At 38.5% G+C, this 24,296-nt stretch overlaps 1 protein-coding gene across 1 annotated transcript in view; it reads left to right on the top strand.

Moving 5' to 3' along the window:
• The window catches only part of LOC125394293 (uncharacterized), a 114,513-nt gene that overhangs the window by 17,760 nt on the left and 72,457 nt on the right, over positions 1-24,296 (top strand). The window contains exon 3 of the mRNA XM_087898460.1: positions 11,008-11,060. Within this exon, the coding sequence (XP_087754586.1) occupies positions 11,008-11,060 (53 nt within the window). The remainder of the gene's footprint in view (positions 1-11,007; positions 11,061-24,296) is intronic.

Below are 24,296 nucleotides of genomic sequence, written 5' to 3' on the forward strand. Positions count from 1 at the left end.
GGAGGGGAAATATACCATTGTAAAGTGAAGGGGTGGGGAAGTTGTTAAGTAGAGTGCTTCCTTAGTGTACATGAGCCCTGGGTTTGATTCCCCAACTCCAGGTAAACTCGGTGTAGTGTTGCTCACCTGTGACCCTGGTACTTGGGAGGTGAGAGCAGGAAGGTCAGAGTTCAGATCATCTTTGACTGCATAGCAAGTTTGAGGCTAGTCAGGGATACATGAGACTCTATTTGTAAAGAAAAAGAAAGAGGAGATATTGTAGAAGTGGAATTTTTCAAAAGGAGGAAAAAAGTAAGTTATTTGTTAAAACTATTGACAGAAAACCTAGAAAAATTTTGTTACAACCAGACTGTGGAAGATTTTGAACAGTGAATCAAGTTTAGGGTTGGTACTTGTATAGAGGAGTCTGATGAGTTTGATCAAGAAATTACAGTTGACTTGTTTTAACAGTTATATATAGGAAAGATTTAATGATAAAGAAGAAGGTAGAGGCAAGAGGCTAGTAACAAAAAATAGGGAGGACATTAAGATAAAGACTCGATTTCATTATATGTTTGATATAATCAAGGCACCGTACATGTAGATGCTGGGGATACAGTGGGACTCTGTCCCTGTCACAAAGGAGTTTCCTGTCTAGTGATAGATGGGAGCCTCTTAAAGGCTCCTAGATGAGTTCCTACATAAAATTTTGGCAGTCCATTTTTGACTTTTGCCTGGTTACTAGGGAATCGGAACCTTATTTACAATGGCATATATTTCCTGTAATCAAGTTACTTCCTGGGAAACTCCAGTAAGGTAGCAGCTGGCTGTCCCTGGCTCTTGATGGTGCAGCCTCAGCCAGAGCTGTTTGAAACAGATTGTTCTGGACTTTCTGCTATCACAAGTCTCGAAGAAGTCTAAGTCTAAGCAATCACTTCTACTTTGACCAGAACAAGAGCATCTCTGCTGATGGCCTAAGGATGTTGTAACTTATGCTAAGATGCAAGGCTGTGTGATTAGTCCAAAATACATACTTTAATGACCATGACTAAGAGGCAAAACCAAGGGACCCAGGCATCCCTTTCTGGGGCTATATAAGCAGTCAGCTCAGGCTCACTTAGTAAGTTGCCTGAGACACTCTACCATTCTGCCTCTCTTGGTGTTGCAACATCAGGTCCAGTAAAAGGTTTCTCTTAAGTGGTCTCTTCCTTTTATAGAGAGATCTTTCTGTTAGTGATACTTGCTGAGCAGGTAAGTAGAGGGACGCAGTAGCAGAGACAGTAGAACGGTGGTGATGGCAGAGGCAGCAGAACCCCAGTGGCAGTAACAGCTGAGACATCAGCAGGCCATGGTGTGAATGCAGCAGAAGCTACATCTCAACAGTTCTGCAGTACCAGACAAAGAAAGAGGGTAGAGGGATAAGAGAGATGGACAAAGAGGGCAGAGACCTGAGACTGAAAAGTGAGCAGAAGGCTGTAGGATGTTAGAGAAGAGAACCTACAGGCCAGGTTGCTAGAAAAGTTGTAGAGAACTCTTAAGTCTTCAAGACCAAGGGTCTCAGACTCTGGGTGAGAGCTGTAACAAACACTAACTGTGCCAAGGGCTAAAGGTCTCAGCACTTGTGACCTGCATGAGTGCTGTAACATTAGAGAGTGCCACTTTGCTTTTCTGCTGCTGCTGCTGCTGCTGCTGCTAACACTTACTAATACCAAACACTGAGTGAAATGAAAATTGCCAGAGGCTAGAACTTGAAGGGCTCACCTTGCCTTCCACAGTTGGTTTCTGGATATAACCAAAAACTTTCAACCTGTGTGAAATATTTACATTTAGGTGGATGAGAAAGTCCCAGAGCTATAGAATTCATTATTTTCACATTTTTGGTGGCAGTTGAAAGAAAATTGATTGTTTGAAGCATAATTAATAAAAACCCAGAGAGAGAAATTGAGGTTCTACCTGAAGACACAAAAAGCAAAGCAGCCAACCACTGACTTTTACCTCAACCTCAGTTTGAAAATGGCAATCCTGCCTCCAGGAATCTCAGAATGAGACTGTGTCTAAGAACTGTTTCCTCTCGTTTTATAATACTCTCTAGGGCTGGGATTAAAGTATGCACCACTGGGATTAAAGGCATGCACCTTCCAGTTTCTATGGCAGCTAATGTGGCTACTGGGATTAAAGGTGTGTGTTACCACTGCCTGGTCTATAAGGCTGGCCAGTGGAGTTGTTTTACTTTTCTGATCCTCAAGCAAGTTTTATTTATTAAAATACAGCACTACAGTTGTTGGCTGTAGTTGTGTGTTTCTATAATCTCGGCAATAGGGGGGAGAGGTAGGTTGCTGCAAGATTACGGCCAACCTGAACTTCATAGTAAGATCCTACCCAAGGAGAGAGATGGGGACTGGGAACAGGAAAGGAGAATTGGTACAGATAACAGAAATAAGTGGAGAGAGATGGAGGCTGGGAACAGGAAAGGAGAATTGGTACAGATAACAGAAATAAGTGGAGAGACAATGAAAGCAAGAACTAATACTTCCCTGTAGTGGTTTGGGGGTATAAGAAAGTAAGTTGAAATAATGACATAATAAGGCTTTAATAGATTTTTTTTAAATAAAGGATATGTGCTTTTGCTGTATAACAAACATTCTAAAACACAGAGCCCAAGACAATAATTACTATTATAGCTCGCCTGTCTGCAGATTGACTGCTTTCAACAGAGCTTGCTTGTATAGCTGAAAGCCCTCTGGGAGCTTTGCTCTAAACTAAGCTGTCCCACTTACCTATCACTCTTATTCTGGGAACAGGTGGCTTCTATGTTCTTCTCTTGGAAACAGGAAAGGCACTTAAGAAGACAAATAGAAATGCATAGGCCTCTTGAGATCCAGACTCTAAAATAACTTATTTGCCCTCCTGATTCATTCTGTAGACAGAGCAGTTTATGTGGCCCAGTCCATATTGAAGGGGTGGGAATTAGAGAATTAGAAAATGTCTTTCTGTAGGGGAACTGCAAAATAACACAACAAAAGATATGGGTTCATAGGCAGGTGTTGAATATGTAGAACGAGGAAGAGAGGAGCATAAGTAGAAAGGCAAAATAACACAACAAAAGATATGGGTTCATAGGCAGGTGTTGAATATGTAGAACGAGGAAGAGAGGAGCATAAGTAGAAAGGTGAATACTGTAAACGGTAAGATTTAGTGTCCCCACAAAGGTCCATATGTTAAATGTTTGTTCCCCCAACTGTCATTATTGGGAGGTGGTAGAACCTTTGGAAACTAAGGCTTCGACAGTGGAAGATACTTAGAGTATTGGGTTCATGTTCTTGGCGGGAAATGGAGAGCCCTGTCCTTGTTTCCTAGCTCATGACATCACTGGTTCTCTCATGAGGTCCTGCCATGATATAGATATACTCTCTTTACCAGAGACACAAAGCACTCCAGCCATCGGTCTTAGCCTGGAACTATGGAACAATGGGCAAAAAGAAGCCTTGTATCATTATAAGTAAATTGCTATAGGCATTTCATTGTAAGGATGGAAAGCTGACTAATACAATCAAGAATTAACCTTTGAAAAAAAGAAAGACACTTCTGGGATTGGAAAGAAGGAATTTGATTGGGTTTACTTAGTAATAAATTAAAGTACTAGATGTCTAGTTAAATTTGAGTTTGGATAAACAGTGAATGCTTGTGTGTGAGGTGGTGGTTTTGTTTTAAGATCTCAATTGTCCAAGCTAGGCTCAAATTCATAATCCTCCTGCCTTAGGCTCCCGTACGTATGTCTCCATGCTAGGTCTATTGTGAATGTGTTTTCTAGTATTAACTGTGTCTCATGAATTATGTGGTAGTTCTCAATTTATCACTTTTAAATCATCTTAAGTACCGTTTAAGTACTTCTATAATGTCATGTTTGAGATCTAACATACTAAAATGTTCCTCATTTGAAATATAGCACTAAACTGGGCATCCTGTTTATTATCTTCTGATTCTGCTCTGGATGGATTTTAAATAAACCCATTCTAACGCGATTTCCAAAAGGATAGGTCCATGTGGGGATGAGGTCTGGAAAAGTTTGGAAGAGCTGCTGCAGGTGCTCTGAAAGAGCAACAGAATGTTGCTGGGCAGTTGTGAAGGCCCACTTCCCTCCGGTGGCTGACTTTGTCCTGGATAAACCAGAGGTAAAGTTTGCTGGGAAAATTAGAAATGATTACTGTTACACGGACAAACTTTTTTTTCCTCCAGCAGCTGAGGGAGAATATTCAAACATCAAACTAACTAGAGCCTGGGCTATCAAGGAAAGCAGATGAAACCAAAAGATGAATCCAGAGGGATTGAGAGTCTGGTAGTCACAGTGAGCCAGAGAGATGGAAGTTCATACAGAAACTGAAGGAACAATCGTGCATAATAATATGGTTAAAATTCACTTTTACATTAACTGAAGCTAAATTAAAAGCATGAGCCCTAGAGACAAAACACCTGATTTTGAATTCAGTTTTGTTTGTTTACACAAATGTCCCTATGACTTAGCTTTTTATTCATAAAACAGGAATAATACTGCTTGCTTAATAAACCTTACTGACTTACTAAGGAGTAAATAAAATAAGCCATTTAAACCACTTAGAACATATCCAGCATGTAGTAAGTCCTCAAATGTTTGTAATTTTTTTATCATTTTAAATACCATTTAAGGGTATTAATAAATATGAGTGCTTTAGAAAATATTATTTAAAAAAATAAAAATGTCATGTGTACATTCACTGTATGTTTTCTTCCTCAGCTAACAAATGTGTCTGTAAATATATTACAGTTCTCTACCCGTGGAAGCTCATACAACCGTGATCATTTGAGGTTGTTTTCTTTAGTGACATTACTAGGAAATAATTATACTCAAATCATATCTGTCTTATTTCCCTCTAGGTGAGCATGCTTGGGATTTTCAGTTTGAGTAATTCCTGTGGGCTCTGCCACCCAGCACGTTAAAGACAGAATTCCTCCCCAGGAGGTTGTGTTCTGGGAGCATGAGCAACTTGTTTTCATGAGACGTGTCCCTTACTCTGGCCCCTGGTAGAAGATGTGCTATTAGTTCTGTTAACTTTTGTTTTTCTTTTATCATAACACAGTTTCTCAAGTTATTTACACATTAAAATTTTTGAGAAGTAAATTTTTATGGGGATATTTTGTTTTTATAAAGAAAAATTAAACTATTCATCTGTATTTTCTCTGAAAATAAGCAGAAACATTAATTGATGTTGTTATCTGGGAATAAGACAAAGAGTGACTTTGCTTCTAATGTTTTAAAATATGACAATATTCTCTGTTGGAGTCTTCTAAGAAATTAAGGAATTACCAGCTTCGTACACAACCAACTTAAATGCATTCTTTATCTTTAAAAGAAAGGACCATTGAGTAAATCATGTGTTCACAGTCTTGTCTTGTGTAATCATAAACCACACAAACACATTATTCTGTACTCAGGAGGATAAGGGACATTTGAAGCAGGATTTGCCCTTGAGACCTTTTCTGTTTAAAGACTGGTGCACTGAAAGACCACACAGTAGAAGATAAGAGGAAACCTTCCAGCCCTCCTCCACCTTGCTGCTCGCTGTTCTCCTTTGTCCTCTAAGGACATTTGCTGTAATGATTATTCGGTATAACTTATAGGTACATTGTAGAAGACATATCATATTTCATATATTATTTTCCTACCACAATTACTGTTTCCTTTTATGTCACATCATAAGAGTTTTTGAAAAGTTTTCTTTGTTTGCTTGTTTCTGTTTTTCAAGACAGAGTTTCTCTGTGTAGTCTTGGCTGTCCTAGAACTCTCTGTGGACCAGGCTAACTTCAAACTTGCAGACAGCCTGACTCTGCCTCCCATGTGCTAGGTTTAGAGGCATGAGCCACTAACCTGCAATATTTTAGGGTTTCAACATATTTTGTTTGTAAAAGATATGGAATATTATATAGAAAACTTATAAATTGACTGCAAGTATCTAAAAAGTAAACTTTAAACTCTGAGTTCAATAAAATCATTTAGAAGCCTAATGACTTTTTTAAAGCTAAATTTTAAAGGTATTTTAGAGAAGTAGATACACTAAAAATAGATGTGCCCCCCCCAATCCCCAGCACCTCCAGACAGGGTTTCTCTGTTCTGGAACCCTGACTGTCCTGGAACTCATTCTGTAGACTAGTCTGCCCTTGAACTCACAGAGATCTACCTGCCTCTGCCTCCTGAGTGCTGGGATTAAAAGATTAATTTAAATGTTTATATTAATTGGGGTGAACTTTAAAAATTTTTAAAACACAGTAGAAATGTGTAAAGATGACCACTATTGAGAGATTTTATTTGAAAAATGATGAGAATATATATTTGCTTATATGCTTTTATAAATATACATTGTTGTTTTTGCCTGTATGTATGTCTATGGGTGTCTAGGGGCTACAGACAGTTATTACCTGCCATGTGGGTACTGGGAATTGAACCCTGGTCTTCTGGAAGAGCGGTCAGTGCCCTTAACCACTGAGCTATCTCTCCTGCCCCATTGTATGCTTTTTTAAAGTGCTAATTTGTAGTTTAATCAGAAAGTACAGTTAAAATTAAAATAAAATATTAACATCCTCAGAGACATAAAGATCTTTCATTTGTGTTTATTTAGTAAAAAAAATCTACTTCAGTTCAGTTAAATTTTATATTGTTTTGTTTTCTTTGAAACAAGTTCTCACTCTAGCTAAGACTGATCTTAAACTTGCTTTCATCCTCCTGTCTCAGCGTCCCTGATGCTAGGATTGCAGGCATGAGCTATTATAACAGACCTAAAATGATTTTTTATGTTATACCTATACATTTGAAAGATACCCTTTTGTTTGTTGTGGGGGGGAGTTGTTGTTTAGATAGACTATCGCACAGCCCAGGTTGATCTCGAACGTTCAGTGTAACCCAGGGTGATCTTAATTCTAGTTCTTCCTGTACTTCCTATGTGCTGGGATTATAGCAGCATCCATCTTAAATATTTTTAATTTTGAGGAACAATGGTATGACCTTTTGGAAAATCCAAACTAGATGGATTATTTCAAATGTTTTCAATATTTGATACCTTGTTTACTACCTGTTGTGGATGTGAGTCAAAATTCGGGCTTTTTGTACTAGAAGTCCTTAAACTGCTACCTAGCTTTGTTTACTGCTGATCTTTTGTAGATTTCTGAAATTAATGTCTAAAGGATTTGTAAACCTTTTTATTATAAAAATTTCAAATATGTAGAAGTAAGGCTGATAGTATAATGAAGTCCCCCATTATTTTGATCTTTAGTAATATGATAGTACAGAGACTGTATTTATTCATGTAGTAGATGTTTAAGAACTGGAAAGGTGTTACTGCTTTAATGTACACTTGAAAGAACTTGTATAAATCACAATGTTTTAAATATCCATTATTTGCTAACCTATAACAAGTTGTATTTCAAAAGCTTGTTAGTCGTTAGCCTATTTTTGAAACTACAAATGTGATTCCTTTTTTAAAAGATTTATTTTACTTTTACTTATGCTTCCATCTGTCTATGTGTGGGGATGTGCACATACAGGTGCCCCTGGAGGCCAGAGGCATTGGAAGTCCCTGGAGCTGAACTTACAATAAGGCAGTTGTAAGTACCTAGAACGTGGGTCCTCTGTAAGAGCAATGATAGTTCTTTACAGCTGGCCATCTCTCCAGCTATCTTTCTTTCAAAATGTGCTTTTAAAAGTTTTAATAACTGCATATAATGTATTTTGTTCACATTCATTTTCCTCCCCCAATTCCTCCAAGATACACCTCCATCTTCCTACCCACCCAGCTTCAGGTTTCACTCCATGTCTCTCCTTTCCATTCCTTCCCCTTGGTGTGTCCCTTTCTCTAAGTCCAGTTTATGTTGGCCAGCTACTCTTGGATGTGGAGCCTTCTTTGAGGTGTGGTTACCATAGGTGGGCTCACACCATTAAAGAAAATTGATTCTCTAGCCGGGCATATTATCATACTCCTTTAATCTCAGCACATGGCAGGCAGAGGAAGGCAGATTTCTGAGTTTGAGGCCAGCCTGGCCTACAGGGTGAGTTCTAGGACAATCATGGCTACACAGAAAAATCCTGTCAAAAACAAAAAACAACAACAAAAAACAAAACAGAAAAGAAACGAAATTATTCTCCCGACAGTTCTGACAGTTGTCAAATGCCAACAGCCCCTCAAACTAGATAAGGGGCTTTATGACCACTTCCCCCACTCCATGTTGGAAATTTGGTTGAGCTTGCACAGGTCTTTCCTGTGCTATTACAATTTGTGTCTGTTTTGTGTCTGGAAAACATTGTTTCCTTGTTGTCTTCAACCACCTCTGGTTCTTCCAATCTTTCTGCCCTCTTCCTTAATGATACCTGAATCTTGTGGGAAGAGTGTGATATAAATGTCTCATTTCTGTGTTTCTTATCATTGTAACCAAGCTGGAGAGGTGGCTCAGTGATTAAATCTTGCCTCTTCCAGAGGACCCAAGTCTGACTCCCATCATCCACAGGATGTAGGACTTTGCAGCCACCTGTCACTTCAGCTCCAAGGGTCCAACCCTCTCTGCTGACCTTCCAGGGCAATTGCACTTGCATGTATATACTCCCACACAGACACACATACAAGATGAAAAATAAAACTAAATCTTTTTAAAATAGATCTTAAGATGCCTATTAGCTCTTTGTATCAGCTTTCAGTAACTCACATGTTTCATCTTATTTAAAAGTAATCTATTCACTACAATGAGAAAATGCCTCCTTTGAACTGAAATACTAGGGAATATCACTTAATTTCCCTTCTTCTAAGCATCAAATTCTGCCATAGGGATCATAGCTGCCATGTTAAATCTTAAGCTTTCTCAGCAAAAGTAACAAGGATTCACAAAGAACCGTGGAGAGATAGATGAATATACTCTGTATATATCACTCTGAAGTTGTTCCTCTGTCAGGGTGAGTTAGCCAGCCAAAACCCTCGTATATTATGAATGATGTCTATCTATGATGGGTCCTTAGCTGTCAACAAAAGTAGTAGGAATTACATTTATTCATGTTTTTCTCAAATTTGGCTTCTGTGGGCTAGAGAGATGGCTCTGTTGGTAAAATGCTTGATTGTTATATTCAAATAAAATATGAAGGTCTGAGTTCTAACTTTCAGCACACATGTAAGAAGCCAGGCATAATCCCAGCACTAGGGAAACAGAGAGAGGAGATCCCTGGAGCCCTCTAGCAAACTGGGTTGGTGAGCTCCACATTCAGGTAGAGACTGTCTGAAAAAGGTAGAGAGCGATCAAGGCAGACACCCAACCTTGACCTCTAGTCTTCAAATACTGCATAACTGCATACACATGCACAAGCACACACATAAAAGTTATTCTGATTATTTTCATCTTTAAGTAAATTTCTGATATAGGAAATCTTTGGTTAATATGTGTCTAAGACCATACACACACAAAATAAACTCTTACACAAATGTGGTAGCACATGCCTTTAATCCCAGTACTTAGGAGACAGAAGCAGGCAGATCTCTGTATATTCAATGCCATCCTGGATCTACAGAGCTAGTTCCAGATAGCCAGGGCTACACAGAGAAACCCTGTCTTGAAAAACCATAAATTTTATAAATAAATAAGAAGAGAAAACTCTTAAATTAAAACAAAAATTGGAACATAAGCATAGGTCTTGACTGGAATACTGCTTATCAGGAACCTATGAGCAGTGAAACTTTTTAGAAGCCTTGAGAATCGTAAGTGGAAGCAGAAAGACAAGCTCCGCTGCTTCTGGCACGCCAGCCTGTCTCACCAGCCTGTCTCGTGTCCAATTTGACCTTGAATTCCACTTCTCAAAATGCTCTAAGCAAGACTTTAGAGGTACAAAACTGTGTTAATGATTTCCTTATTTTGAATATATTTGTAAAATACAGAGATCAGTGGAGCAAATGTTTCATGGCTAGAACAAGATGGGCAGGATTCAGAAAGTGTACTGAAAATAGGCCCCTTCAGAATTAGGAATACTAAATATTACAGTGCTCTTTGACCCTAAACAGGTCATATAAAATCTCCCCCAGAATTATTCATAAAATTATTTAGTTAAAATAAACTAGTCTTGTTCCTTCTAGCAGTAAAGACCATGTCCATACTGTGAATGATAATATTAGATCGTGTAAATCTTCAGTGCAAATGTGGTGTGCAGGTTATCCTGTCTGCTCATAGGCTCCAGCCTTGTATGACAGCCAGAGAACGTGTATGTGAGTTTCTGACTGCAGGCTCCCAAAACTGACTGCCTTTCCCAGAAGCAGTGATATAAATCAGTGGGAGTAATGCTCTTAAGTGTTAAGAGAATCAGGCATATACTGAGTCAACTAAACGTCACAGTATGGTAAACCTCAGCTTCCCCCAAGACCATTAGATAGAACAGATTATGCGCTAAGTACCACGTTAATACAGTGCAGTTAATCTTTTAAATGAGTGAGTACATATATATATATATATATTATTTTTATTATATTATTAAATTATATGTTCATTTTATTTATTATGTGTTAATGTGGCCATTTGAACAGATGCTTTCTAAAAGCAAATCTCTCCTCCACATCTTTACCCTAAAACCTGAAAGTCATTATTAATAGCAATTTTATAACCAACAAAAGCTGAGAGTAGTCTTATTGACCTCCAGCTGGTGACTACAGCAATAAACACAACAAAAAACACAGTGTTTATTCATAGAGTAGAATACTGCTGAGCAGTTCAAGAACCAAACTAACATGGATGAATCACAGGTGTGGTAAACTAAGTGAAAGAACCCAGACCCTAAAGGTAAGTGTGTAATTCGACTTCTGTAGTATTACAGAGAAAGCAAAACTGTGGGGCTAGAAAACATGATGATTGCTAGAGGAGGTAAATGCCTCTTAACTGTAATTTAACAGAAGAAAGCTTTTGTGGGGGATGAAACTGTTCTGTCATTTTTTCTTAAGGTTTATTTTTATGTATGTGTGTTCTTCTCTGTGTGTACAGGTATCCCTGGACACCAGAACAGTGTGTCAGATCCCCTGGAGCTGGAGATCCAGGTGATTATGAATCTCCTGACTTGGGTGCTGAAAACTGAAACTTAGTTCTCTGGAAGAGCAGTATGTGCTTGTAACTGCTGCACTGTCTCTCCAGCCCCTATGGTTCTGTCTTGATTTTAGTGGATATGTTGTGACTGCATCATCAAAACTTAGGTACTAGCTGGGCTATGGTGGCATACGCCTTTTATCCCAGCACTCGGTGGGTAGAGACAAGTGGATCTCAGAGCCAGCTTGGTCTACAGAGCAAGTTCCAGGACAGCCAGGGTTACACAGAGAAACCTTGTCTCAAAAAAATCAAAAACAAAACAAAACCCAAAAAATCCAAGCCTCATGGGACTGTATGCTTAAGATTAAATTTACTGTATATGTTCAATATATACTATTCTAAATATAATCAATATACTTGCCCTTTTAAAAAAGTATTATCTTGGAATCTATGATGGGATGTATCTGATATATTTGTAAGTGAAAGGGCAAGTTATAAAACAATATTTGATGATAATATTTTTATGAAAGGTATGCAAATATATAAATGTATGTTTATGTGTGTCTGTGGGTCATTTAAATACCAAGAACAAAATAAACATGCACAAAATAAAAATAAATAAATCTTTTTTTTAAAGAAACATTTTAGAAAGCAGAAAAGATAAACACAAAAAATGTCAGAAGAAGATAAACACAGCCAGGCAGTGGTGGTGCACGCCTTTAATCCCAGCACTCTGGAAGCAGAGGCAGGTGGCTCTCTGTGTGTTCGAGGTCAGCCTGGTTTACAGAGTAGGACAGGTTCCAAAGCTGCAGAGAAATCCTGTCTCAAAAAAAAAAAAAAAAAAGATAAACACAAAAAATGTCAATAGTTAGCTCTGCCCATAAGAGTACAGATGGATTTTATTTCTAACTTGTATTTTCTTATTTTCTAAATAAACAAGCTTTTATAAATATGAAAAAAATGTGTTATTAAATAAAAAAAGAAGTAAGGAACTGAGGAAGGATGTTGATTCAACAAAATAACTTAAACAAATACAAAATTATAAAAATATTCAAAACAAATTTTTCTGGTAAATAATTCAGATACTCCTAGAATAATTCTCCTCAATGTCTTGTCCATACAAATTTCCTAGAATGCTTGTTGAGATAAAGTCCACATTCGAGCAGGCCCATAATTTCAGAGCTGCTTTGTCTGTGGCCGCCCTCTTAGCAGGCTCTGGTACTACACTGGCACTGTCACAGTCACTGACTATGGGGTCCTAAGCCCCTGAAATGTGGCTAGTCCAAGATGACATAAGTGTAAATCTGGGATGCTGAAAACTCATACCAAATTAAAAGGCAGGGGCAGCAGAATCATTTTGCTTGTACACTATTTTGAAAATACTGTGTTCAACTGTAGCACAAATAATAAAAACCCAGAGACAGATATTGGGGTTCAAGCTGAAAATCAGAAAAGCAAAGCAGCCAGCCACTGGCTCTTACCTCTACCTCAGTCCGAAATGAGCGAGATCTTGTCTCCACGAATCCTGAAGACTCCATGCTCCACTGAGTTCCTGTCTCTTCCTTTTTATATTCCTCTCTCTGGCCAGCCATATCACTCCTATCTCCACCTTCCTAGTGCTGAGATTAAAGGCTTGTAATCCCAAATGGATTACATCTTTGTGTGAGCTCTGTTTGTGTTTAGACAGATTCAGGTTTGTATAGCCCCAGGTACTCTTGAACTAACAGAGTTTTTCTGCCTGTCTCCCGAGTCCTGGGATTAAAGATGTGTGCCACCACTTCCTAGCGTGTATAGCTGACTAGTGTGACTGCTTTGCCCTATGATCTTCAGGCAAGCTTTATTTATTTAAACACAAATAACATACCACTATATTCAACCAAAAGCTAAAATTGATTTTACCTGTTTTTTCTTGCAATTTTAATATAACTAATATGAATTTTTAAGTTATATTTGTGGTTTATATTTTTAACTTGCTATTATATTGACAATGGAATATCAGTATTGGTCTAGAATAACTTGATAGGATTTTACTTATGTTAATGTCAGTCTGGATTTTGTTTATATAAATATAATTTTGAAAAGGATTAATAACTTACTAATAACACGATTGGCAACTTTTATCTCATTATAAATATCTTTAGGATGTCTCAAAATTTATAGGCAGTGGTTAAAACAAATAGAAAGCATAGAATTTGATTTGGAAAAAAACTCTGAGGTCTTTAAATTAAAAATTATTACTTGAGAGAATTATTTATCAAAAAGGGTATGTTTGAAATAGAATATATAAATGGTGCTTGCATGAGAGTAAGCAAGTTGCCCTTCTCTGAGAACAGTATGTTAGACCATGGTAATATCCATGAAGCACGCATGGTACAGTGGTGCTCTCACACTCAGAATTCTCTGAGGAAGAACAGAGATCAGCTCAAGGATTTATCAGACTTGCTTTATCTCGGGTTTTATAGCTTCTCTTTCATATTAATGGTGCAAATAAGGCTTTAGGATTAACTGTAGCACAAATAATAAAAACCCAGAGACAGCTACTAGGGTTCAAGCTGAAGATCGGAAAAAGAAAAGCAGCCAAGCCACTAGAGAACTGTTACCTCTACCAAGGCTCAGAGGAACAAAGGGGTGGGGTGATCCTGTCCTCAGTGTGTCTGTAGACTGCAGTACTCTCCACCAAGCCTCAGGCTGCACTGCTCATGTCTCCTACTGTCTTATACACCATACTTCTCTCCGCCCAATTATACCGCTCCTGTCTCCACCTCCCTAGTGCTGGGATTAAAGGCATGTGAGTCCCTTATTTAAAGGCTTAAAGGTTGGGAGCACTTTTGTGTGAATTGTTTCTCTTTTTAGACAGATTCAATCTCACCACGTAACCCAGGGTGTTCTTCAGTCGAGTGCCACCACTCCCTGTTCTGTCCTCTAAAGGTTTAGCTCTGCATTCTGATCTTCAGGCAAGCTTTTTTCATTAAAACACAAATAAAATATCACTATAATTAACTGTTCATTTAAGTACCCAATGGAAGATAGGCTTGTCTTTCAGATATAAAATAAGCATATTCTATATTATTTCAAAGAAAAGACATTATGACCTGAAATGCTGCAAGTTTGAAGGTGGTTGATAGTAGCAGAGCAAAATATGACATTACAGTCTTCAGTTAAATGTGCAGATGAGGGGCAAGGATTTCTGGGATAACTAAAAGCTATGAAAAAACAAAAGGCTTATTTTACCTGTTGTTTCTTAAAATATATTCATCTGGAGTGTCTTAACCCAGTGACATCTTGACTGGAATATGTTCTTGAGCTTTAATTCCCTTCTGTGAGAGAATGAAAAGACAAATTTAGGAAAATAATGAAACATGTGAATTATGAAAAGTCTTAATTCAAGAGAAGAATGGGATGAAAATATTTTTAGTGACAATCTGAATTCCCCCTGTGAGAAACAATGATATTTAAATTGTAATAAGAATACTAGAAAGTCCAAGTAGGGAAAGCAAGACTGATTTATTTTTGGTTCTGCAGAAGCTCAGTGTCAGCCTGGAAAAAGGAAAAAAATGGCTGACATGATAAAGAAGTGGTTTTTATATTCCTGACCTCATTTCTCTGTTCCCCAAGTCCTTCAATGGCTGAGTTCTTTGGTGAGTAGATTCTTCCAGGTGTTCTAGATTGCTCCCTCCCAAATTCCCCATTCTATTGGTGTGGGACACAAAGTCTATCTAATGTATATCCTAGGCTTGAGATTCTCTCCTCTGATATGTGGACCTGTCATATAGCAGGCTGCCTGCACCACTCTCTGATGGACTGAGAGCACTGAGATAAGCAGGCTCTAACTGCCAGCTAGGGAAGACCTAGTGCCTCCTACTTCTCCATGGCTCTCTGATACTGCTAGATGCACCTCATACTGAAAACAGAACAAATGTTTTTTTTAATCTTGCCCCCCACAATGTTTTATTTATTTATAATAATCCATTTTCTCTAGAACATTCTTAATCCATAGGGAAATTTCAAGGGGAAAAATGTCACCATTATTAAATGTGCAGTTTTCTAGCCCTTATGATCATAAATTGTGCCTAATTAGAATATTTCTATCATTCATGTTCATTCAGTATTTCTCAAACTATGTAGACTAAATGGACATTGTCTGGTAGTGGAAACTTGTAGAAAGCCATTAAAAAACAAACTCAAAACTGAAAGTTGAGTCAAGAAAATGAGCAGTTCTGCCTAAGAATTACAATTGCTTTTCTCTTTCTGTAAGAATAAGAAAAATAGCTTTTTAAAGACCTTTTATTTTTAAGAACCAGTGAGTTTGTTTAATTGTGTTTCAGGTATAGTCCCCTAAGGTATACAATGAGTCTTTTGAATCTTTGTCAGTATTTATGATGATTATTCTTTAACATATATTCTGTATATAAATAGCAGTTGTTTATTGGAATTGGCCTAATTTCTATTAAATAACCTTTACAGAGGAGAGAGAGAGAGAGAGAAGAGAGAGAATTTGAATTAATGTGGCTTCCAATAATGGTGAAATTTAGATGTGAATTACTTTTCTCAAATAGAGGGTAAGATTTAGGTCATGCTGTCTGTGTAAAACACCAAGACTACTTTCCTATTCTCCTGAGTTGTATCAGTACATGGGCATTAACTGATAATTAGTGTGTCTATGTTAGTGTTTCTATGACCTCATAGGAAGCTTTATGTATTTATGATGTTGATAAATATACAGCATGTATATGACAGTTTACAACCTTATGTATTGGAAAGTACTTTTATTAGAAATACTTGCATGCTATGAAAATGTACACCACTTCAAGCTTTCTATGTGAGTTGCCTATTTGAAAGCTTCATGGTTCAAGGCCAGCCTAGTCTACAAAGCAAATTCCAGGACAGCCAGAGCTGTTACCCAGAGAAACCTTGTATCAAAAAAACAAAACCAAAAAGAAAGGAAGGAAGGAAGGAAGGAAGGAAGGAAGGAAGGAAGGAAGGAAGGAAGGAAAGAAGGAAGGAAAAAGAGAAAAAGAAAAAAAAAGAAAACCTTCTCATGGTATTTCTGAAAACATTTTAAATCTCATAGCCTTTTACAGTAAGCATTTTCCTCTCTCTGATATTAATTCCTTATTGAGGTTTTCACTTCTGTAGTAGTCTTGGAGTAAATGTAAGTACATACAATAATAAGCCCATCTAGATTTTTAACACCCTAATTTTTCTTAGGTAGTGTTGTAATAAGGAAGTAATTCAAAGCAGAAAACATCAGTTCTGCTTATGACACTGAGCTACAAAACGGCCAATATTCCATTCACTTAGCTCTGTGTATCTGAGCACATTCACCCACACTATAGGAGAGACAAGATTTGTGCTCTCTCTCTCTCACTCTCTCTCTCTCTCTCTCTCTCTCTCTCTGGAGTAGCATATGAGTAATAAATAGTGAATGAATATTGATAATTACTTCTATATGTGTAGAAATCTAGAAGCAAACTATGAGAGGACTGTTTGAGTTGTATCTAGGATTTAAAGGCCAAGTGTGGCAAATCGAATCTGTTCATTCTCCTGGTTTTGTAATTCACCGCATCATTCCTTCCTCAAGCACCAATTCTTTATTTTCTCCTTTTTCATCCCTTACTTCCTGTGTCCCTGAGAAAAAGGAATAATCAGAAAAAACTTAGAGACACCACCTCCCTACAACACATGAGTGCCCTACTGATACCGGAAGTGTCTGCCCTTTCCCCTCCTGAACGGAAGTGTTCCTAGCCCTGTCACTCTGCAACTCGTGCTTTTGGTCTCGTGCCTTCCCTGCTTGCTGGTTGTGATTTAGCAACTATCTCCTCTCTCCTGCATCACTCATTTGAGTGAACTAGAAACCCCCTTGTTAGACACAAGTATGAGTTCTCTAGGATTCTGTTTTAAAGATTTATTTGTACTTTTCTTTATATGCCTGTGTGTGCACATAATGTGCACAGCTTTGGGATTGACCTGACAGGGGCAACAGGGAATGAAGAAACAACCGACTCACTGTGGTAGCTTGAATGTATTTGGGTCCCTAAGTTCATAAGGAGTGGTATTAAAAGGTGTGGCTTTGTTGGAGTAGGTATGGCCTCGTTGGAGGAAGTGTTTCACTGTGGGGGGCGGGCTTTGAGGCCTCATACATGCTCAAGCCAAGTCTCATACCACTTCCTGTTGCTTGCAGGTCAAGATACACGAACTCTCATCTCCTTCCCTAGCACCATGTCTGCCTACATTCTGCCTTGCTTCCCACCATGACAATAATGAGCTAAACCTCTGAACTGTAAGTGAGCCACCCCAATTAAATGTTTTTCTTTACAAGAGTTGCCATGATCTTGGTGTCTCTTCACAGCAATAGAAACCCTCACTAAGATACTGATAAACAACTGAGTCTCATGGATCATATTTGCTGATGGAGATAACACTAGCCGCAGCCCGGAAACTTGATGTGTTTATATGAACAAGGAGCATGTTTATTGTATACATCCGACTGAGAAGTCAGGTTAGCTAATTTTGTGTGTGTGTGGGGGGGTCTCTGTAAAGGAGTAGTCTCAGGTTGTATTCATCCTTGAGGAAGAAGTTGTGGTTGATACCTTCTGCTCACACTGTCACCGTCCATACTTGGACTAGGGGAAGGCCTAGAGCCTGAGCCAGGGAAAGGGTTCTGCTTGACATGGCCATGCTCATGTCAATAAAACACATTCACTCCAGACTTTGTCTGCTCTCTACTCTGGCCCCTGTGTATGTTCTTATGTGGGTGTGTACCCAAAGAGGCCAGAAGAGGACATCAGATGCTCTGGAACTGGAGTTACAAGCATTTGTGAGCTACTTTACATGGGTGCTGGAAACCAAACTCAGTTTCTCTGGAGGATCAGTAAGTTCTCTGAACTGCTAAGCCAGCTCTCTAGTGCCAATTTTTATTTTTAACTGTGTGACTGGGGGGGGGGGTCAGGGTACTTTTGTACACATAGTTGAAATTTTCTTTGGGCTACCAACCAGCTCCCACATAAAGATACAGAAACTTATTATTAATTATGAATGGCTTGGCCTTACCCTAGGCTTTGTTTCTAGGTAGGTTTTTAAACTTCAATTAACCCATTTCTATTCATCTATGTGCTGCCCTGAGGCTCGCTTACCTCATCTACATACTGTCCACACTGCATTTTTTCTTCCTTCATGTCTGCCTGGCTGGCTCGCTGGCTCCCCTTTTCTCTCTGCTAGCCAGCCCCCACCCCCATCTCTCCTCTGCCTATTCTTTGGCCATTAAGCTTTTTATTAGACCAATCAGATGCCTTAGGCAGGCAAGTGAAACAGCAACAACTTCTTTATATAGTTAAGCAAATGCAGCACAAACAAAAGCAACACACCCCCACATAATTAAGCAAATGCAGCACATCTTCACATAGTTAGACAGTTATTCTGCAACACAAACAAATGTAACACACTTTTACTTCCTTAAACAAATTTTCTATTCTACAGCAAGTGCAGGTGTCTGAGGAAGACATGCTGGATGTTGTAAGTGACTGTGAACTGCCCATTGTGGGTACTAGAAACCAAACACAGATCTTCTGCAAGAGTAGTGTGCATTCAACCACTAAGCCATCTTTCCAGCTCCAGTTACCTGGGATTCTTAGAGTAGCCTATCTGGTGTCCTTTCAGTGCCCTTCACCTTTGACATATTGTCATCATAGCAGTCAGTATGATACTGTTAGTATCTAAGCCTGTCATTCCACCTTTCTGCTCAGAACCTTCCAGAGGCCTCACACTTACTGAGTGTAAAAGTTCAAGGTCTAACAAAACCTTACTCGGTCTTCCCTGACCACTTTCCCTAACATTATATGCTGTGTCCCTTGGTTCTTCCTGCAGCAGGCATACCAGCTTCTTTATTTTTTCTTGAATACCCAGGTATACTCCCAATATTTGGCCCAAATTTTCATGTCTTTTTAAGTTCAGTGTCCCTCAAATAGCACCTAATTAATGAAGTCCTTGCTGTCTGCCAACTCTGATTCCTGAAATTATGGCTCACTGTAAATGCACTTGCAAAGCATGCAGAAAGGAACTGGATTCTGTCCCTTGTGGGACTTAAGGGAGAAATTGTTTTTCTCTTCTCCCTCCTCTGTTTTCTCTTGTTACCATAATCTCCATCCTATAAAATACAACACATTTTTACTTATGAATTGTTTATAGTCTGTCTCATCTGCTCTAAGATCCATAAACAGTTTGGGATATTCACCTCTTTGTACCTTGCTCACAGGTATATTCCTGGAAGGTAGCAAGTAGTCTATAAACACTGTTGAAGAAGAACTCTGTTTTTATGAGATTATGACTAGGAAATGACTTGGGAAAAGAATGCAAATTGAATTTGTTTTTATCTTTTCTCACCAATTCTGTTTCATAGAATTCATGTGTTCAGCTTCAAATGACCTAACCCAAGCATTCCCTTGTCTAGGAACTATGAATGTCTTCTCCTATATAATTTAAGAGAAATGTACAATGAAAGAATTATGTACCTCAGGCCTGGCTAGATGCCTCAGTTGGTAAAGAAAGGCACTGCCACCAAACCCAAGCCTTGGAACTTACATGAAGAAAGAAAAGAACCATCATGTACACACGTTTTTCTCTGATCACCACGTGCTCATGAAATGTGTAGGCCCACACATAAATAAATGGTTTTGTCTGTTTGTTTCTTATTGTTGAGATTATGGTTATAACATTTCTCCCTGCCCTTTCATACCTGCTAACCTTCTCATATACCCCTCCTTGTTTACTTTCAAATTCATAGCCTGTTATTGCATGCATATATGTGTGTGTATATATGTGTATATACACATTTATACTTCTAACTATAACCTGCTCAGTCCACATAATGTTACCTGTATGTTTTCAGAGCTGATCATTTGGTATTGTGTCCTCTTCCACTTTTCTCACTCTCAGCATTCCGTATTTGCCGTGGTGTAGGGTTGAGGCCTCAGGAACTTCTCCCCATCCGCTTTGGCATGTCTGGTGGTGTTGCCCTTCTTCTGCTCATATTTAGGCAGTCATGTTGGTGGAACTTTACGAGTGGTATATGCCTTTAATACTAGCACTCAGGAGGCACAGCAGCAGGTCTTTGTGACAAGACCAGCCTAGTCTACATATTGAGATCCAGGTCAGCCAGGACTGTTAAACAAAATGTTGCTTAATTTCTAAATATTTTGGATTTTTACAGAAAACTTTTATTTATTTCTAATTTCTATTTTTCTTCATTTCTACCATAATTACATTTTATAATAAGAACTATATTTTCTATAATTTCAAACCTTTTAAATATTTTGAGACTTGCATACTAATGGAGTAGACAATCAGTATGAATATGTTGAATGTTTGAAAAGAAAAATTATAATATATATAGCAGTTGTGGGATGGTGTGTTCTATGACATAAAATTGGCTGAGTTGTTTGATAATATTACTGAAGTCTTCCATGTCTTCATTGATTTTCTGTACGTTTGTTCTGTCACTTTATCAATCAAAGAAATTGGAGTTTCTATGACTACAAATTATTATATCTCCTTTCAATTATATTAACTTTTATTTGTGTTTTGATGCCTTGCTAGGTAGAAAAATATTTGGAATGGCTATATTTTCCTGGTGATTGACCCTTTTCCCATTGTAAAATATTTCTCTTTATTTCTGCCAATGCCTATCCTCTGACCTAAAGTATAGTTTGCTAATAGCCACTAGTTCATCTTTATTATGACCAATGTTTAAAATGTGTATCTTTACATAGCCTTTTGCTTTTAATTTATGCCTTTATGTTTAAGGCATATTTCTTAATGATAGCATACAGCTAAATTGTACTTCATTGTCTAGTCTGAAATTTCTGCCTAATTAATATGCTTAGTTCATTTGCAGCTAATATAATTATTGACATAACTGTGTTTATCTGCCATCTTGCTGTTCTGTTTCTGTTTGTCTATGTTCATAGTCTCTCTCCCTCTTTTCCTTCCACCGTGTGTGTGTGGAGGGAGGCGGTGTACACATGTAAAGGACAGGTTCGGTTATGTTGTTCCTTGGCCTGGAGTTCACCAAGTAGGGTAGACTAGCTGGCCAATAAGCCCCAGAGAACCTCCTGTTTCTTTCTCTTTGGTGCTTGGACTACAAGTGTGAACTACCACACCTGAGTTTGTTTTTAATTTGGGTTCTGGAGCCTCATGCTTGCAAGGCAAGTGCTTTATCAACTGAGCTATCACTCCAGCCCCTTCCTGTCTTCCTTTGGGGAGAGTTTTCAATAATTTTATCTTCTTCATTGCTTATAAGCTGTGCTTTTGTTTTATATTTTTAATTGTTTTAGATTGTGTGTGTGTGTGTTTGTGTGTGTGTGTATAAGATTTTTGCCTATATGTATGCATGTTACTACATGCATGACCGGTGCCCTCAGTTGTCAGAAGCAGAGGTCAGATACCCTGGAGCTGGAGTTATAAATGATTGTGAGCCACCATATGGGTGCCTGGAACCAAACCTAGGTCCTCCGCTGCCTTAGCCCACCAGTTGTTTTTGGTTTTGTGCCAAGATGCCTACTGGCTCAGGAGATTCTCCCATGGGGAACACATGCGGTCAGTCTGCCCTATTTCCTTTCTCTATCCTTGTTGTTTGCTGAACCATGGTGTATTTTCCTGCATGAAAAGAAAGGGTCAGGTTAATATCCTTTGGACTGGTTTTGGAATCTGTTGTCAAACACCGAAGTTTTTCAAGACGGCCCTTTTATTTTTAAAACGCTTCTATGGGCACTTGCGCTTTTTATGGTTACACATGGTGTAGAGTGGCCCTCTGTCAGTCTTCTTGCTGACAATCCTACTTTGTTCCTGAGTCAGGATCTGCTAGATGAGGCCCCTGGCAAGGAGATAAAGCCATGGCCCCAAAGGTATTGCTTGTAGTACATGCTGAAGTTATACCAGTATTTGGTTGACCTAGATGGGCACTCTGGGGAGACTCACACAATCAGGGTTATGATGATAAGGCTGCTAAAGCTCTCCGCCAAAAGATCTCTGGTGTATATGGATCCTGAACTTTCTTCTGGTACCAAACTAAGCACTATTTCTACTAATCAGAGCACTGTGGTTTATTACATTCAACTTCCCGAGTCAGCAACTGAAAGACAATGAGGTTCTGGAGCTTTGGCAGCACAGCATTTTATCCTTGGACATTGCCTTTTTTTAAATTCGTTTCTGTGACACTTAAAGATCTTCTTCCCAAGTGCCAAAAGGAGTTACTCCAAAGAGAATCTTCTTCCTTCTTTTTTTTTCTCCCTTCCTTCCTCCCTCCTTCCCTTCTTTCCTCCTTCCATCCTTTCCTGCTTCCCTCCATCTTCCCCTTCCTCCATCCTTCCCTGCTTCTCTCCCTCCTCACTTCTCTTTCTCTTCCTTCTTCTTTCTTCATTTTAGGCAGGCTCTCACTATATATTATATCCCAACTTGCCTCAAACTCAAAGACCCTCCTGCCTGCCTCCCAATGCTGCTATTAAATGTGTTGCACCATAAAACTCTTCTTTTGCAGAGTGCCCAGCAAGTGTGCAGCATTGCAATCTGAGGCTCATTGTCCCTCCCAGGAACATGACTGGTCTCCCTTCACCCTTACAAAATCAATTCCCACTAGCTGCTGTGGGATCACTGGATCATCGCTGCCTGGTTTTATACCCCAGACTACTATAAAGCAATCTGTACTGTGGTGCCAACCTTTAGTCTCAATATCATGCCATTTTCCAGAGACTTATCAATGAACTGGTGAATAATAGTCCTCCTGTGTCCTTTATAAATTTATTTTTGACAGGTTTTGTGGTGGATGCCTTTAATATTAGCACTTGGGAGGCAAAGGCAGCAGATCTTTTGCATTTGATGCCAGTCTGATCTTCATAGGATGTTCCAGACCAGCTAGAGCTACATAGTAAGAACAAGTCTCCAAAAATATTTTTTAAAAAGGTATGTTTAGTACTATGAGCATCCTTCTGACTGAGGCAAATGGATGTATCTTAAACAATATGTATGCTGTTATGATATCCAAGTCCTGCACATGTAGGTAATAGTAAGTTATAGCTAGCTATTTTTCCAAGAAATTGGAAAAGGGTTTAAAACATGAATTTTAAAATTGCCAGTGAGTTTCTACCCAGTAAGTTACGTTCACACACACTTAGCATAGTCTCACCTGCCTGATGGTTGATCTTTTACTAGTGTGTATTATTTAAATGTTCAAATACTGTGTTTGTGTTTAAAATGTTAAGAACACTTTAAGTCTTTAGTGCAATGCTAGATTACATATTAATACTTCAGCAATAATTTAAAACACCATAAAATAGTGGTCTTGTGCATTGTTTAAGTCTATTCCCTACTTGTGAGCTTCCCAGTTTAAAATATGCATCAGTTAAAAGATTTTTAAGATACTCATTTAGAGATGCACTTACTCTCTGTTCTATAGATAGGTAGATGGATGAATGGATAGATAAATTGGTAGGTAGGTAGACAGATAGACAGGCAGGCAGGCAGGCAGGCAGGCAGATAGACAGACATATGGATAGAAAGAAATCTCAAAGATACAATCTTTGAGGCAGGGTCTCACTGTGTAGCCCTGACTGACCAGAAACTCACTATGTGGAGTAGGCTGGCCTCACACTCACAGAGACCAACCTGCCTCTGCCTCCCAAGTGCTGGAATTAAAAGTATGAACAAGAAGCTTGACTATGTGGGCTAAATGATCCTTGTAATATTAATTCTTTTAGATTTTTATTATTATAATTATCATATTTGGTATTGGGGATGGTAAGCAAGTGCTCTATCTCTGTGCTATATTCCCAGCCTTGTGTGACTCTTATAATCCTGTACTGTGTTTAGGTTTTGAGATGATGTGGCAAACAGTGATAGGCTTTTCCATTATTCATTCTTTTGTGCTTATTTGCCTTTTCATCTTATATTTTCTTTAACCTGAAAATTTTGTAATGTCTTATAGTTCAGGTCTGCTTAGTAGCAAATTTTTAGCTTGTTTATCTGAAAGACTCTTTTATTACTTTATTTTTGCCAAAAAAAAAACCATTATCTTGTGCATGCTAGGCAAATGTTCTACCAATGAGGTATATCTCAAAACTTGATGTGTTTGTTTTGGTTTTGATTTTTCAAAACAGGGTTTCTCTGTCTTGGAATTTACTGGGACGAGCAGGCTGGCCTCAAACTCAGAGATCTGCCTGTCTCTGCCTCACAAGGACTGGGATTAAAGGCATGCACCACCT

This window comes from Myodes glareolus, chromosome 1 (assembly GCF_982192425.1).
Source record: "Myodes glareolus chromosome 1, mMyoGla1.1, whole genome shotgun sequence".
In the NCBI taxonomy this organism is placed as follows: domain Eukaryota; kingdom Metazoa; phylum Chordata; class Mammalia; order Rodentia; family Cricetidae; genus Myodes; species Myodes glareolus.